Genomic DNA, 15,662 nt, shown 5'->3' with positions numbered 1-15,662 from the left:
GTCAGATTTTTTTGTTTGTTTAAATGATGGTTTTGCACAGAGCAGCCCCAATTCTCCACTTCTGGGGTCCCCCGCCGATGCTTCTGGCTCCTCCTGCCTTCAGAATTCCCCTATAGCAAGCTGTAAAGTATAGTATAGAGTGCCCCTATAGCAAAGTTAAAATAACTTCTGCCTTTAGAATCACTTTAAATCCCTTCTTTTCCTGTCCAGGACTACATGTACTAAGCTGTATGTGTGCTGCACTGTATTTCCTGATATACCCTTACCCTTTTATTTTTGACTAACACTTCATTACTTAAATCTGTGCTACTGCGATACTGTAGAACTGTCAGCCACTGCTATGAATTTTTTTACGCTATAATCTTCTGTGAAATCGCTAAATAGCATTTGTTATCTTGTTAAAAAACACAGAGCTATAATTCCAAAACAATTCAAAAACTACATCCTTCTTGCTTGACAAATTTCCAATGCTTCAGTGTCTTGCCCCTTGAACACTAGGTCTATCTGTATGAAGGTAAACAAATGAAACACTTACATGATTTCAGCATTTCTTTTGGTAATTTTCTGGTCGGCAACCACGAAGCAAGGACCGTCTTTTTCTTTATTAATGTTCTGTGCTAAATTAGCTACCAGTCTCCAGTACCTAGGTCACAGAACCTGTTCACACTAGCAGGAACCCAACTTGCACCACCCATAATAGAAACAGATTTCGTGTTTGCTAAACAAAGAATAGAGCAACTTTGTTTGCTATCATAGGTGTTACATTTCAAAACCAATACCAGACACATCATTTCATATGACATTTTACCAGCATTAATATAAATTTATATATATATATATATATATATATATATATATATATATATATATATATATATATATATACATATACACACACACACATACATACACACACACACACACCCACCCACAGCATTGACTTTGACATGTCAAATCGGCGGCTATTGTTCCTTGCAATGGAACCGTCCGAATCAATGCAACGCCGACTTTGCAGCGCCACACCGATTCCCAAAAGTAGTTTCTGTACTGCTTTTTACGATTTCAGGTGCGATTTCAACAGACATCTGTGCAGGAAACCGCACAGATGTTTCTGAAACTGTTGGACTGACATGCGGGAATGAAATCAATCCTGCAGCAATGTGAACCTGGGCTAAATCGCGATTTAATTCGACTTGATTTAAATCAAATCCACCCTGTTAAAAGGTATTTGAAAAAACGGTCACACGTACCAGTAGTGTTGGGTACATTTTTGCTTTGAAACACACCCAATGTCTTCCAAGTATGGGCAGCTCACAGGAAAAGTAAACATATTTTGCTTACAATAAGCTTTGATGTGACTCAAGTTTGCAGATGCTTGTTCTTCCATACCTTTGTTATTATAATTTAATACAGATTGGCTGCTATGACCTCTCCTAATTACGTAAAAGCTGTTGAGATAACAAGTCAGCTACGTAGGCAGTACTTTGTTTTAATGGATTGGCTGACTTATAGATGTGCATTATGGGGAACAATTGTAATCACAACCATTTTGTTGCCCTGCAAAGAAAGAAGAGTGCCTGCATATGTAAGTATAGCTAACAATACGTACATATACTATATAATAAATTTTGTATACGTTTTTTAAAACATGAATACCAATTGAGAAGATTCATTTAATTAAGCGCTGTCTACCAAACATGGAATATAAAATTCATTGACTTTTAACACATTTCACTTTGAAACGGCTGTAACAACGTTTGTATTAAGTTTTGGGTGAGTGGGTTAAGATTTGTTGCCTTCGGTATCCCTACTGATGAGATTTTCCATCACTTTTTATATGGTCACCTGACAGAAAGTAAAGCAAAGGGAAATCTCTCTAAAGCTTGGTACACGCCACCAGTTTTTTTTTTCCGTTCAACTCAGCGGGCCAAAACGAAAAGCTTGGGAGGTGCCAGTGTGCTAACTATTCCCTGTTCGTGCAGAGATCTCTTCTCCCAACCACACCGGTGCAGATCGGCAGACCTTTTTCGGTCATGCCCCTTCGAAAGAAGCCGAATGTTTGGCCGGCTGCTGTCGGACTGCCTGCCATACACAAGGCCACTGATAGGCAGTACAGCTGGCCCTGTTGTACCGGGCCCGGGCAATCTGCACAGAGACTGAGTTGATGCAGAATAAAAAAATATTCCTTCAGCCAGCACCCCATGACCCATCATCAGCCGACCTCTACCCCCACCCTTCGACTTTTTAGGTGTTATTTTTTTTTGCCACCTCCGTACTGATGTTCTTGTGGGTGGGAGGGAGGGACTATTTCTTCAGTTTCGGCGCATGTCTCTTCCATGCCTGCTCCTCATGCTGGCTCAAGTCCCGGCCTGCATAATTTGCCTTCCCTGGCGGAGTGATTCCTCTCCCTCTGCTCATGGCACTCTGCTCTGTTCTCCACTCGGCCTGAGACAGACAGACTGATAAGTGGTGAGGGCGAACGGCATCGGCGTCAGAAGAAGGAAGCAGCAGACGTCTAAAATTGTTTGTGACTGACACTCCAGGCAGCAGCAGCAGGATCAGAGAGGAAGTGGCTCATGGGGCCTGGCTAACACAGGTGTGTGCTTGAGGGGGCGATTCAAGATCTACTATATCACTGTGTCTGCAGCAGCATCTATACATTATTGCATTGACAGCACCATCTCTGCAGGCAGCACATGCGTTATGGACCAACCATAATGTTCTGCAGACAGTGCCACCCATGCCATAATGTGCTGCAGACAGTGCCATCCATGCCGCCGATGCCATAATGTGCTGCAGACAGTGCCACCCATGCTGCCTGCATAGACAGTGCCACCTATGCTGCCAATGGCATTGGCGGCACGGTCTACAGTACATTATGGCATTGGCGGCATAGGTGGCACTGTCTGCAATATATTATGGCATTGGCGGCTTTGTCTATCACTAGAAGACAAGCCTGCACTTTGTTTCAAGGCGGGGTCTAGGGAGGGGCCAAGGGTGGGGCTGAAGGAGTGATCAGGGGCAGGACCAGGGGTGGAGCTGAAGGGGGCCCCGTCAGGTAGGCTGTACGGGGCCCTGTATTGAAAATGTAAGCGTAGGATAGTTTTGCCTTAGCGAGATGTGATGTTATCTGTATTAGTAGTGTATATGTAGATGTAGTTTAATTCTGATTTATTAAAAATATAGTATTCAATATATTAGTCATCCACATATGTTCTTTCATTGGCATTTGAAAAGGACAGAGCCAGTTTCTAGGATTGAAGTGACCCCTAGATGCCAATAAAAGTTCCCATTAGAGTAAACAGAGATTGCCACCTTCCTGAGGCTTCAAAGAAAACTGCTAGTCATCTTGGCTACACGGTCTGCAAACTTTGATTAATATCAAAAGATCTAAGGAACCTATTTTATCTCTCATAAAAGCTAAAATATTAGCGGCAGAGAGATGAAAATAATTTCTTTTGATCGTACACGTGATGGGTTATGTGTACATGTAACTCAATTTTTAGCATGTGTGGAATCCTAGAGAACCAAACAAAATCGTTATATGGAGCCTGATTGCGGCAGGCAGGCAGTAATTGGTACTGTCGCGATCGGACTGATGAGCTGGTATCGGAAATCCTGTCCATGACCCTGCAATCAGCGCCGTTCTGGGCCAATTCGACTCTGGTAATTTCAGAACACAAAACATTTGTGGGCTGAGACAGGAACACCCCCCAGGGTTGATTGGCCAAGGGCTAGAATCCAGCCCACATCCATATTTCAATAAATTGGGTAGCCTGAGATATGGACATTGTTCTTCCACTAAGCCAGTTCAAAACTGGGGAGTTCTCACATGTTCCAGTATGCTTCTACTAAAAGTATAGACTTTGGTAAAGTTTATTTCTGTTTTAATCCCTTTTTATTTTCATAGCAAATTGCCAATTATGTGTCTTTCTGTATTTTTTGTATCTTTTTTGGTAAATCCTTTTTCTTTGTATATCTTTTATGCACTGCCCACTTTTGGGATATTAAATGATAAAATTAATAAGTGACTTCTGTGTACTGAGCTAGGACTCATATCTCTGGAGAGGTTGTATTTTAGTGCCTAAGTACTTGGTCTAAGTTATGTGCCAATCAGTATGCAATTGCACTGCGTGTTGGCAGATTACATGCAGATTGTAAGCTAACAGATCTTCCAGACAGAGATCTGTGTGTGTGGTGGCTCAGCAGACCAGTCTGCGGACAAACTGTTGGGTGGTGGCAGGCTAGAGCTTATTGTGTGTCTGGTGTGTGGGGACAGTGAGAAGAGTGAGTAACACCGGGGTTCAAGCTTGCAGGATAGCTGGAGGAACTCTAGAAGTGTGTAGTAATTGCTAGACTGCTCCCCAACCCTTAGAGTGCACCAGATTGTATGTAAGATTCGTATCTGCCTGTGTGTGGTCAGCTAGCTGGATTGGAGTAGAGTCTCCCTCTAGTGGTGGCCAAAGGTAGAGCAGGCTGTGAAAGTACCACAGCCAGTCTTACATGCTCAGTAGAAGTACCCCCCATATTCCCTTAGTTCCTCATATACCCCGGTCACGGAACGCACGTCGCAGTTAGCTAGTCGCCGTGGGCGTGCATAATCGTGACAGGCCCCATGATTTCCATCAGCGGCTCTGGCCATACACACAGACTGAATGTCAGCTGGTTTCTTTTAAACTGGCCAATACTGCCCGATAATCAGCCCGTGTGTACTGGGCTTAAAGCAGCCCATAGGATTATTACATTTACTTTCCTTCCACCACCAATTATCTTGGGTACAATCAACCTGCCCATAGATGGATCAAATCTCAACTAATCCCTGCTGAACCGGATGGATTTCGATCCATGCAGCCAGGCTCTGTTCACACCTGTGCAGGTGCAACAGTGCGCACTAGTTTTTGGGCTTTGCGTTCATATCAAAAGGCTGTCCTATGTGCGAAAAAACCACCAATGAAACACAATTCCAAAATATATGGTACTTTGTTGCTATGCGTTTTGGACTGCATATCCACACACATTAGCAAGGCACATTGGTTGCCATTAAAAACAATGGCACTGGCCAAAGGCCATTGGCTATTAAGAATTAATGGCATCACCATGTTCCTGCAAAAGGGGTGCGCTTTCTTTGCCTGTTGTGGAAATGCACATGATTTTGCGTGCGTTCCTACATGGCATGTGAACCTAGTCTAAAAATGAATAAAAACAGCAAGCACTTTTTAAATTACATGAAGCTCAAGATTTTGTCACTGTCCCTGTTGGAAAGATAATTTCCACAACAAAGAGATCTCAACAAGGGGACACAGAGAGCAATGACAATGTAACAGAGGTTCAAACCCTACCCCTCTATCAAAGACTAAAAAAAGATTTGCTCCAGCCTACAAACAGTGGTGCCACTTTATAGTAAGGCTGCTTTCACACTGTAGCGGCGGGGCAGTTAGCGGTAAAGCGCCGTTTCACCGCTGTTTAAGCAGCACGTTTTTAACCCCCAAGAAGGGGTTAAAAGCGCCCGTGTTACAGCGCTTTCAAATCGCTTTTCAAGCGCTGCCCATTCATTCCCACCGCCCCAAAGATGCTGCTTGCAGTACTTTTTTTCCTGTCCCGCAAGCGGTGCGCTTGGGCTTTTACAATTGGGAGGCATGAGAGGCAGTTTTCAGGTGCTTCACAGGCGCTATTTTTAGTGCTAAAACACCTGAAAACTGCCTCAGTGTTAAAGTAGTCTAAAAAATGATAATACTGTTGTTAGTAATCTGACTCCTTATGATAATTTAAATGACCAGAAACAAAAAAACATGTTGTGCCTGTTATAAAAACACTGGGATTAAGAGCTTTGTGTGACCACAAATTTTTATGACCGTTTTGGTTCTTCTCTGTTTACTGGTAAATATGTTCCGACCCTTTGTGTTTGGAAAACAAACAGACGTTCTTCTAAATATTCCATTAGGGCCGTCATCTCCAATTGTAGCAACCTTCTGACCTTGTTCTCTCCTGTCCTGCTATTTTAAAAATAGTACAACACTGGAATTCCTTTTAAAGGAAAATGTACACAGTCTATTTTCAATACCAGCCTCACCTGTTAAAAGTAACATTAATCAGTTATTTTTATACACACATGCAAATCAGTTTGGTTTAAGTAATCTAACCAATAACAGAGTTTTGCAAGGGCTTTGCACAGAGCGGCCCCAATCCTCCTCTTCTGGGGTCCCCCCACAGCGTTCCTGGCTCCTCCTCTTCTCAGGTGCGCCCACGGAGAGCCGATTTCCAAGGGAATACTCATGCAGGCACGCTCCCAAGTACTGCTGCTGCCTCCATTGGCTCCTGCTGCTATGAATCTATCCAATGAGGATCCGGGACAGCGACTGGAACTGCTGTGCTCGTCCCTGTCGCTTGAACGTTCAAGTAAAATGGGGGCTCTGGGGGGCTGCTGCACTACAGAAGGTTTTTCACCTTAATGCATAAAGAATGCATTAAGGTGAAAAAACTCAAGGGTTCACAACCCCTTTAAGTTGCAGGGATTTCCTCTCACTTCCTGTTTTGGCTTTGAGACAGAAAGTGTGCTGTCTGGTCATTGGGGAAATCTCCCCAATGGGACACACAGGGCAAAAAAAAAAAACTGACAAGGGTTATGACCCTCCCTTAATCTATCCAAAATGAAAAAAGTTTTGCATGCAATTCTGCTTGACCTCTAGTAATCCAGCACATTGTAAAAGGTAGCTGATTTCCTTAAAGTTCAGCTTTAAAAGTGTACCTTGCATACACTGTTCAGACCCTCTCCCCCTATTCATCTGCTATTAGCAGGTGTAAAAGTTATCCGTAAAGAAAAAAATTAGACGTATACTTACCTGCAGGTTTGATGTATTATACTGTACTTGCCTATTTCTCTGGGTGCTCCAGTCTGGTCACATGATCTCCCCAGCGGCTGGCTTCAGGGGGGAAAGGCGCTTGCTGACAACAGAAGGAATGCCTGGGTGGGGACGTCACTCATAAGCTTACTATAGGGCATTTGTTGTCGGCTGTCCCTCCTCTCCCGTGAAGCTGGCTGCTGGGAGCCGATCGCATAACGGGACCGAAGCACCCTGAGAATAGCAAGTTATGTGCATCTTTCCTTTACACAGTAGTTAGCAGTTTTAAAGCGGAGTTCCACCCATTTAAAAGTCAGCAGCTACAAAAAGTGTAGCTGCTGACTTTTAATAAACAGACACTCACCTGTCCAACCGTCCAGTGATGTGGCCACCCGAAGTCTCGGTTCTCTCCCCCTTCTCTCTGCCGCGCTGGCATTGCAAGTGTGGGCGCCCCACCAAAAAAATGACATGCCAAATGTGGCATGTCAGGGAGTCACAAGTACTTAAAGCGGAAGTTGCATTTTTGGGTGGAACTCCGCTTTAAGCTTAGTTTGTAATACCTTGAAATTTCAAAGCAAGTCAAGTTTAAGAGAAACAAGCTAAAGCATATATAAATCATATCCAAAAACAAAAAGGTTATATATTGCAGATTGCCAGTCCCTAAAGGAGTTCTATGGTCACAGCATACACTATCATTTTAGAACATCAGCATTTTATTAACAATATAAACAACAGTTATTTTTGGTAATCAAATATCAGCTTACTTAATAAATCTCCTTTCCTGTTGTAATTTCTGCCTTTCTGCAGGCCTTCCCTGCATCCTTTGCAGCATCTCCTCTGCTGTTTACTTTTGACAGGCTCTGTGAAATGTGTGACACAGCGGTTCCTACTCACAGGGCATAGTGAATAAGGGTCATAGAATTTAAGGGAGTAAATGTATAGGATCATCACCAAGTTTATAAACTCCAGAACTGTTCAGATTAATAGGAGTAGGCTAGAAATAATTGAAATATGGTACAATGTAGAAATGAATATAGGATTTTTCATTTTGACCATAGATATGTTTTAAATGAGGTGACCATTAGTTTTCTTTTTTCAGGCTACTTTCCTTTATTTTCAGGTTGTAACCCTGCGAATAACACTTTCTGTTCTAAAAGGTGGCTATGTTTATTTGATACACCATATCTGTGGAATGAGCCGTGGTTATTAGCCATGCTGGACTTCAAACAGGTCTTCCGCTCTTCATCTCCATCACTGGGGGTAGGGAGATTAGTAGTTTATAGAAGGAAGATAATGTTTGTGCTTTCCTTTCAGCTCACAGGTAGTTATAAAAGATACTAACAGGTTTATTTACTAGCTGAAAATTCTCCTAACCTGAAAATGAAAACCTGTGAAGCTACCATATCTAATGACTGGGAAAGGGGGAGGGGCGATTAACTTTCACTGCTATATTTACCAATGCCAGAAGGAGGGAAGAGTTGGAGGGGGTGTGTGTGTGTGTGTGTGTGTGTGTGTGTGTGTTAGTTAACAGTTTATTATTTCGTTAACGGACACCAGTTATTTTGTCCACTGATACCATTGTTAGGGCTTATTATTGCCATTATAGGCTCCATGCACACCAAAAGCTGAAAAAAAAAAAAAAAGACGTAAAAACGCTGGCAAAAAAAAAAAAAAAGGATCCTATTCCTTTAAAGCATGTTAAACAGCAGTGCTTGTGAAGTGTAATTTTTCCCTCTCTAGGATATAAAATATTTGGTTGATCCTGCCTATTCCTGTGTCCTGCTGATCCATGGTCAGTTTATGTGCCTCCATCATCCCACGGTTTGCTCTGAGTCTCTCCCTCTACCCCTGCCTGTCAGTTCCCAAGCCTGTGTGTGAGAGCCAATCTCCTCCCCACCCCTCCCCTCCTGCTGCTCTTCCCTTTGGCTTGAAAATACCATTTATAAATAACTGCAATCCCCTCTGTTTTATCAAGATCTAAAGTACTGGGTCTGTTTCTTTCTTTTTTTTTTTAATTCTAAATACCTTCTCTCACAGCACCGCTGTGCGGTCACATGACCTTTTTCTGCTGGCTGTCTGCTGTTAGAGAGCTATCTCAGTCCCTTTCTCCGCATTCCTTAGATCGGGGAAGGAGAGCAGCGGAAGGTCACATGACCGCACTTCGGTGATGTAAGAAGGTATTTAGGATTAGAATTTAAAAGAAAAAAAAAACAGACACACAGTACTTTAGCTCTTGATAAAACAAAAGGGCATGGCAGTTATTATCCGGACTTTACAACCACTTAAAAAAAAAAAAAAAAAAAAAAAAAAAGGGAGTGGTCCCGCGCCCTTAACAACTGACAACTCCCCGCTGACAGCTGAATGTAGACAAAAAACAAAACTGCCGGCAAATAGCTCCCAAAAACCGCAAGAAAAACATTTTGTTTTTCCTGCTTGTAAACGCTGAAGCTTAAAAAACACCTCTAGACTAAAAAATGTGCATGGACACATTTGGGGGGGGGGGGGGGGGGGGATTTACTAAAACTGGTGCATTCAGAATCTGGTGCATCTGTGCATGGTAGCCAATCAGCTTCTAACTTCAGTTTGTTCAATTAAGCTTTGACAATAAACCTGGAAGCTGATTGGTTTCTAATCAGAGTTGCACCAATTTTTGCACTCTCCAGTTTTAGTAAATCAACCCCATAGTGTTATTCTATTTGCTTCTAGGAGCAGAAAAAAATTCTTGAAAGCTGCTGGTAGCATTTTTAAGCTAGTGTGCAGGGAGCCTCCAACTGCAAAAAAAAAAAAAAAAAAAAAAAATGCAGTAGGAATAGAATATTTGGGAGGCCTTCTGGAAGGGTTGAGGGCAACACTTGAGCCCTCTATTATTTTCAAGTTGATCACCACCTTTGTTTTAATTTAATTGTATGATGTCTGTTCCACTTCAAGTTCTACTGATATCCAGGGACAATTTATCGGAATGCAAGCAAAGATTGCTGCCAGTCTTTACTATTATCAGCTCTACACATTCTCCATTTCCCCATCAGACTGGTACTATTTGTTTTCCCGACTCCATGTTAGCTTCTGCCAGGAAATACAACTTAGGCCCCTTTCACACTTATACGACTTGCCCCATGATTTTGTACTGCAAAATCGTATGACAAGTCATTCTCCATGATTTTCAATGACTACCATTCATATTGGCACAACTTTAAGTCGTGCCGACTTCAAAGTAGTCCCTGCACTACTTTGGTCCAACTTCCATATGATTTGTACTCCATAGACCTCAATGTTAAACCCTCAAGTAGCATGCAAATCGTACCTGAATGATATGGACATGATTTCAGCACTACTTTGTAAGCACAAGCTGAGATTGGTTAATGCCAAAGTTGTGGCAAAGTCGTACAAAGTAGTACTGCTCCCAAATCGCAGCAAAATCGCGTCAAAAATCGCAGCAAAATAGCGGCCGCGATATCGCAGTAAAATCGCGCGACTTTGAAGACGTATAAGTGTGAAAGGGGCCTAAAAGTGGAGTTCCACCCAAAAATGGAACTTCCACTTTTTGGGTTCCTCCCCCCCTCCGGTGTCACATTTGGCACCTTTCAGGGGGGAGGAGGGAGCAGATACCTGTCTAATAAAAGGTATTCGCTCCCACTTCCTGGCATAGATCACCGTGGTGATTTCGGTGACCTACGCCACTTCCGCCGCCTACCCCGTCCTCCCCCGCTGTATTCTGTGAGACAAAGAATACAGCAGGGACCTGAGAGGACGCGCAGCACGACTTGCGCATGCACAGTAGGGAACCAGGAAATGAAGCCGCACAGCTTCACTTCCTTATTTCCTATCTGAGCTTGGTGGCGGCAGCAGCCGAGAGCTGAAGGACGGATCGGCTTCGGCTGCCGACACCGCGGGCTCCCTGGACAGGTAAGTGACCATATATTAAAAGTCAGCAGCTGCGGTATTTGTAGCTGCTGGCTTTTAATATTTTTTTTTCAGCAAACCTCCGCTTTTAGGCCCCTTTCACACTGGAGCGGTTTTCAGGCGGTATTGCGCTAAAAATACCGCCTGAAAACCGCCCCTAAACAGCCTCCGCTCTTTGTTCAGTGTGAAAGCCCGAGGGCTTTCACACTGAAGCTGTGCGCTCGCAGGACGGTAAAAAAAGTCCTGCGAGCCACTTCTTTGGAGCAGTGAAGGAGCGGTGTATTCACCGCTCCTGCCCATTGAAATCAATGGGACAGCGCGGCTATACCGCGGTAATACCGCGGCTATAGTCGCTCTGTACGAGCGGATTTAACCCTTTTTCGGCCGCCAGCGGGGGTTAAAACTGAACCTCTAGCGCCCGAATACCGCTGCAAGAACGACGGTACAGCAGCGCTAAAAATAGCGCTGTTGTACCGCCGACGCCCCCACCGCCCCAGTCTGAAAGGGGCCTAAAGTGCAACTTCACCAACCTAGCTAAAACATTATTTCTAGCTCATGTGAATTGTTGCTCTATAAATAAAAATACGCTCATGAATCCACCATCGTTCTTTCAGCCCCCATACTGCCATTCTGGACCGATGTCGAATGCATGTGCAGAAATGCCCAGGTCTATTAGACCTGACAGCGACTCATAGAAAGTGTCTTTGTCCGGTCCCATAGACTGACAGAGGCCGGCAGCTTCCTTTGTATTTGTAGGGGTTTCATGGGATTTTTTTTTTTTTTTAATGTGCAAAACACACGGTTATTCTCTGCCAGTTCCTACAGACCTGCATATGGATACATCATCCCCACACAGGCGAAGATGCAAGAAGTGAAATGTGTAAGAATTAGGAAAAAAATAATTTAAATAAAAAAGGGATTTTTTTTACAATCCCCCTCCTCTTATGTAAGAGGACAACATCTTATTTTTGCTATATTATTTTCTGTTCCAGTTTTAATAAAACATTTTCTAAGGATCTAAAAAAAAATACAAGAAAAAAGCAGGAGGATACCTGATCCTATCTGCCAGAATAAAGAATACTTCTTGCCAGTAAGATTTTACCTGACCTTTCTACACTTCTCTGAAATTGATAATAAAAAGAGAACAATTGTAAATGCTAAACATAGTTTAATGAGTAAGAGATGCACAATACAAGAACTAGTTAAAAAGTAACAAAATAAAAAGCTTGCATCAAGGTATTTTGTGTTTGGAAAATAACAGACCCACAGTTACAAAGTTCTACTTCAAAAAAGGTCTTTCATTAATATGTTGGCAAAAAGAAACAAAAATAAAACCTCCATTGAACTTTTCTGTAGACAATAGGAGACTCAAACAACTAAAAGTCATGTTAAAAATACAAACATTTTTTTTTTTTCTGTGGTCACAACGGTGAATAGATCTGCTGTGTTGGACATTTTTCTTAAGTTGACATAAACACAATTAAAGCGGGGGTCCACCTATCTATCGTTTTTTTTTTTTGGAGTTCATTCACAAACTTTTCTTCTCATGATTATCTACTCACATGTTCTGTGTAATAAGTCCGCCTGTGTCTGATTTCCTTGTAAAGAATAACTTATAAAATTCACTGAAGGCGGTTTCCATCTTCATTGTGGGCATTTGAAGCCCACAAGCATGTATTTCCTGGATGCAGTGAATGCTGTGCTCCCAGCATTCACCGAGATGTTGTGCAATGCATGCTGGGAAGCCTGAGACTAGCTCCCAGGGGACTGTGGGAGGTCTGGGAGAGGCTAGAAACACGCCTACTCCCATGGGAGGAAAAACCAGGAAGTGCTAAGAAGATTAGAAAAAAAAAAGGTAATTACGGCGATTTAAATTTTTTTACACAGCATGACAGCATCTAGGCAAGGAAGAGAATGCATAGAGATAATGTTCAAAATTTGGGTGGAACCCCGCTTTAAGATTAAAAAGGGAAGCACGTTTCATACTTACATAGGTGGATGCAGCATCGGTCCAATGAGAGGCTGAGATGGGTATCAGTCCAGGCAGCTGGCAGATCCAGGCTTTGTCACGATGATGCAGTTCCTGGACTGATTTTTGTGACTTCAGACCTCTCTCTGCTGAAAACGGGTCACAGGAGTGCAAAATGAATTACACTCCTGTGACCCGGAGAAGAAGCCCAGCCAAACAAGCTTAGGCTGGACTTCTCCTTTAAGAAAAAAAGGACACGCTTCATCAATCTTACACAAAAAGAAGAAAAAAAAAAAACCACACAAACACACTCACTAAATAAATATCTGTCTTCTAAAGTGTTACTAAACCCAGAACCAAATCATAAATAATCTATACAAATACTAGTGAATGTGAGAAATGTGTAAGAAATATTGATAATATATACCATACACAATTAGCCGCACACTGGGTGAAATCGTGCATGAAATGCACTAATAAGAAAAAAATATATACAAAGTGAGAAAGGACAAATCGCAAATATATGTGATGAACAAGCGCGACTATGAAGTGATATAGTGTCATTAAACTAATACAAAAATTATATAAAATAAAAGCACTCTCATAAATAGTGAATGACAATGAAGTGAGCCTCTAAACAATCATAGACGCCAAGTAAAAAAATGAAACAAAACAGTCAATTGCATCCAAATTTACAAATGATGGAATATCCATAGCTTTAAGAAACTCCTTCACAGAAGGGACAGATGGCAGACTTCCAGCATATTCATCCGCAGGATGATAAATGGCTACCGATATGAAGACCGGCATGCAGAGCAGGCATTCACATAGTTGGTCGGTTCGCCGCTGATCGGCGTGCGTTCCACCAAAACAGGAAGTGATGTCACTGGTACTGGTTAGCAGGCGTAGGCAGGATGTTACGTCGACGCGTTTCGCCCCTCCCCCAGGGCGTTAGTCTTCACGCTCTGCATGCCGGTCTTCATATCGGTAGCCATTTATCATCCTGCGGATGAATATGCTGGAAGTCTGCCATCTGTCCCTTCTGTGAAGGAGTTTCTTAAAGCTATGGATATTCCATCATTTGTAAATTTGGATGCAATTGACTGTTTTGTTTCATTTTTTTACTTGGCGTCTATGATTGTTTAGAGGCTCACTTCATTGTCATTCACTATTTATGAGAGTGCTTTTATTTTATATAATTTTTGTATTAGTTTAATGACACTATATCACTTCATAGTCGCGCTTGTTCATCACATATATTTGCGATTTGTCCTTTCTCACTTTGTATATATTTTTTTCTTATTAGTGCATTTCATGCACGATTTCATCCAGTGTGCGGCTAATTGTGTATGGTATATATTATCAATATTTCTTACACATTTCTCACATTCACTAGTATTTGTATAGATTATTTATGATTTGGTTTTGGTACAGTTAATCAATTATTTTTAGTCAATTGCTAGCGCAGGTTTATTTGTTATATATCATCAAAGTGTAAGCACTTTTATCCTGCAGCTGCAAGAGGATTTTTAAAGATCACTACTTTACATGAATTCATTTGCGAGCGCTGTTTTATATATAATTTTTAAACCCAGAACCGGCATTCATTATCTGGTCTCTCACAGTACACAGAACATGGAAATAAATATATATTTTAGTAAATCTAAAATGTCTAAATACCTTTTATCAGCAGCAGTATATAGCAGCCTTGTGACTTCTATCAGTTCCTAGTAAAGCTTGTAGGAGTTTTCATTGGCCCCTCATCCTCTGTCTGCACAGTGCTGATTGGCCCTGTGCTGATTGCACTCTCCCAAGAAAAACTCTCTAGCAATACACACCAAACTGAGCATGTGCAGCCTGACTACTCATTTTCTGTTCTATCAGGAGATGGGTTGGAGTCCGTTAAAGAGAAGAATCAGAGAAGACAGGATCACATAGCCTTTATACACAATGCAGAGGATTAACCCCTTAGGTTCCACAGTGAGTATAACAAGCATACTTTACGACATATACAGAATGATTTTACTGTTGTGGGTTTAGTAGCACTTTAAAGTGGGGTTCCACACAAAAAAACAAAAATACCTGAAAAATTCTAAAAAACAAAAAAAATTTGGATATTTTTTTTTTTTAACTTACCTCTAAATGTCTGTTGCTAGGTGGTCCCTCGTAGTCTGCCTCTTCCTTTGCCTGGGCTGGTGACATCACTTCCCCCTCGGCACAGGAAGGGCTCCGCTCTGCTCCCTCCCTCCTGTCAATCATCTGGGACCCATTACAGGTCCCAGGTGATTGAGCGGCCAATCACGGCGCGCGGCGCCGCTCGCGCATGCGCAGTGGGTGCCAGGCTGTGAAGCCACAGCCCGGCGCCCACAGTTGAAATGTCGGCGCCGACGAGCGGAGGGGGGGGCGCGAGCGGGGCTTCGATCCCCCGCACCGCTGGACCCAGGGACAGGTAAGTGTCCAATTAAAAGTCACATGCAGGTAACATACTGGGTCAGAAATGTTAGAGCAGACTAGAGCTGCACAATTAATCGTTAAAAGATTGCGATCTCGATTCACACCCACCCCCACGATCTATATTGTGGAGTGTCTCCATTCTTTCATGTAACAAGTATAGAGAATTCTCTGCTTACTCTGACAGTCTGCCAAACTGGGGAGTCTGCCAAGATTTTAACATTGTAACTCTTTGGCTTAGATCAAAGGGATAAAACTTCTGTGTGAATATGCAGGAAGTTTAACCACTTAAAGTCTAAAACTTTTTCTGACACTTGTTTCTTACAGTTAAAATCAGATTTTTTTGCTAGAAAATTACTTGGTACCCTCAAACATTATATATAATTTTTTTTAGCAGAGACCCTAGGGAATAAAATGGCGATTGTTGCAATATTTAATGTCACACTGTATTTGCACAGTGGTCTTTCAAACGCAATTTTTGGGGAAAAATACACTTCAATAGA

At 42.3% G+C, this 15,662-nt stretch overlaps 1 protein-coding gene across 3 annotated transcripts in view; it reads right to left on the bottom strand.

Moving 5' to 3' along the window:
* Positions 1–15,662, bottom strand: part of TNFAIP8 (TNF alpha induced protein 8) — a 150,399-nt gene that overhangs the window by 57,571 nt on the left and 77,166 nt on the right. Inside the window, exon 1 of one of the 3 annotated variants that reach the window (XM_073624670.1) lies at positions 536–681. The exons of the other annotated variants lie outside the window; for them this stretch is intronic. Within the exon in view, the coding sequence (XP_073480771.1) occupies positions 536–548 (13 nt within the window). The 5' untranslated portion in view covers positions 549–681. Of the gene's footprint in view, positions 1–535; positions 682–15,662 lie in introns of those variants that run through there. 3 annotated transcript variants of the gene reach the window in all.

This window comes from Aquarana catesbeiana, linkage group LG01 (assembly GCF_042186555.1).
Source record: "Aquarana catesbeiana isolate 2022-GZ linkage group LG01, ASM4218655v1, whole genome shotgun sequence".
Taxonomy (NCBI): domain Eukaryota; kingdom Metazoa; phylum Chordata; class Amphibia; order Anura; family Ranidae; genus Aquarana; species Aquarana catesbeiana.
The sequence above is the reverse complement of the archived record's forward strand: the minus strand, read 5'-3'. Positions and strand labels throughout refer to the sequence as shown.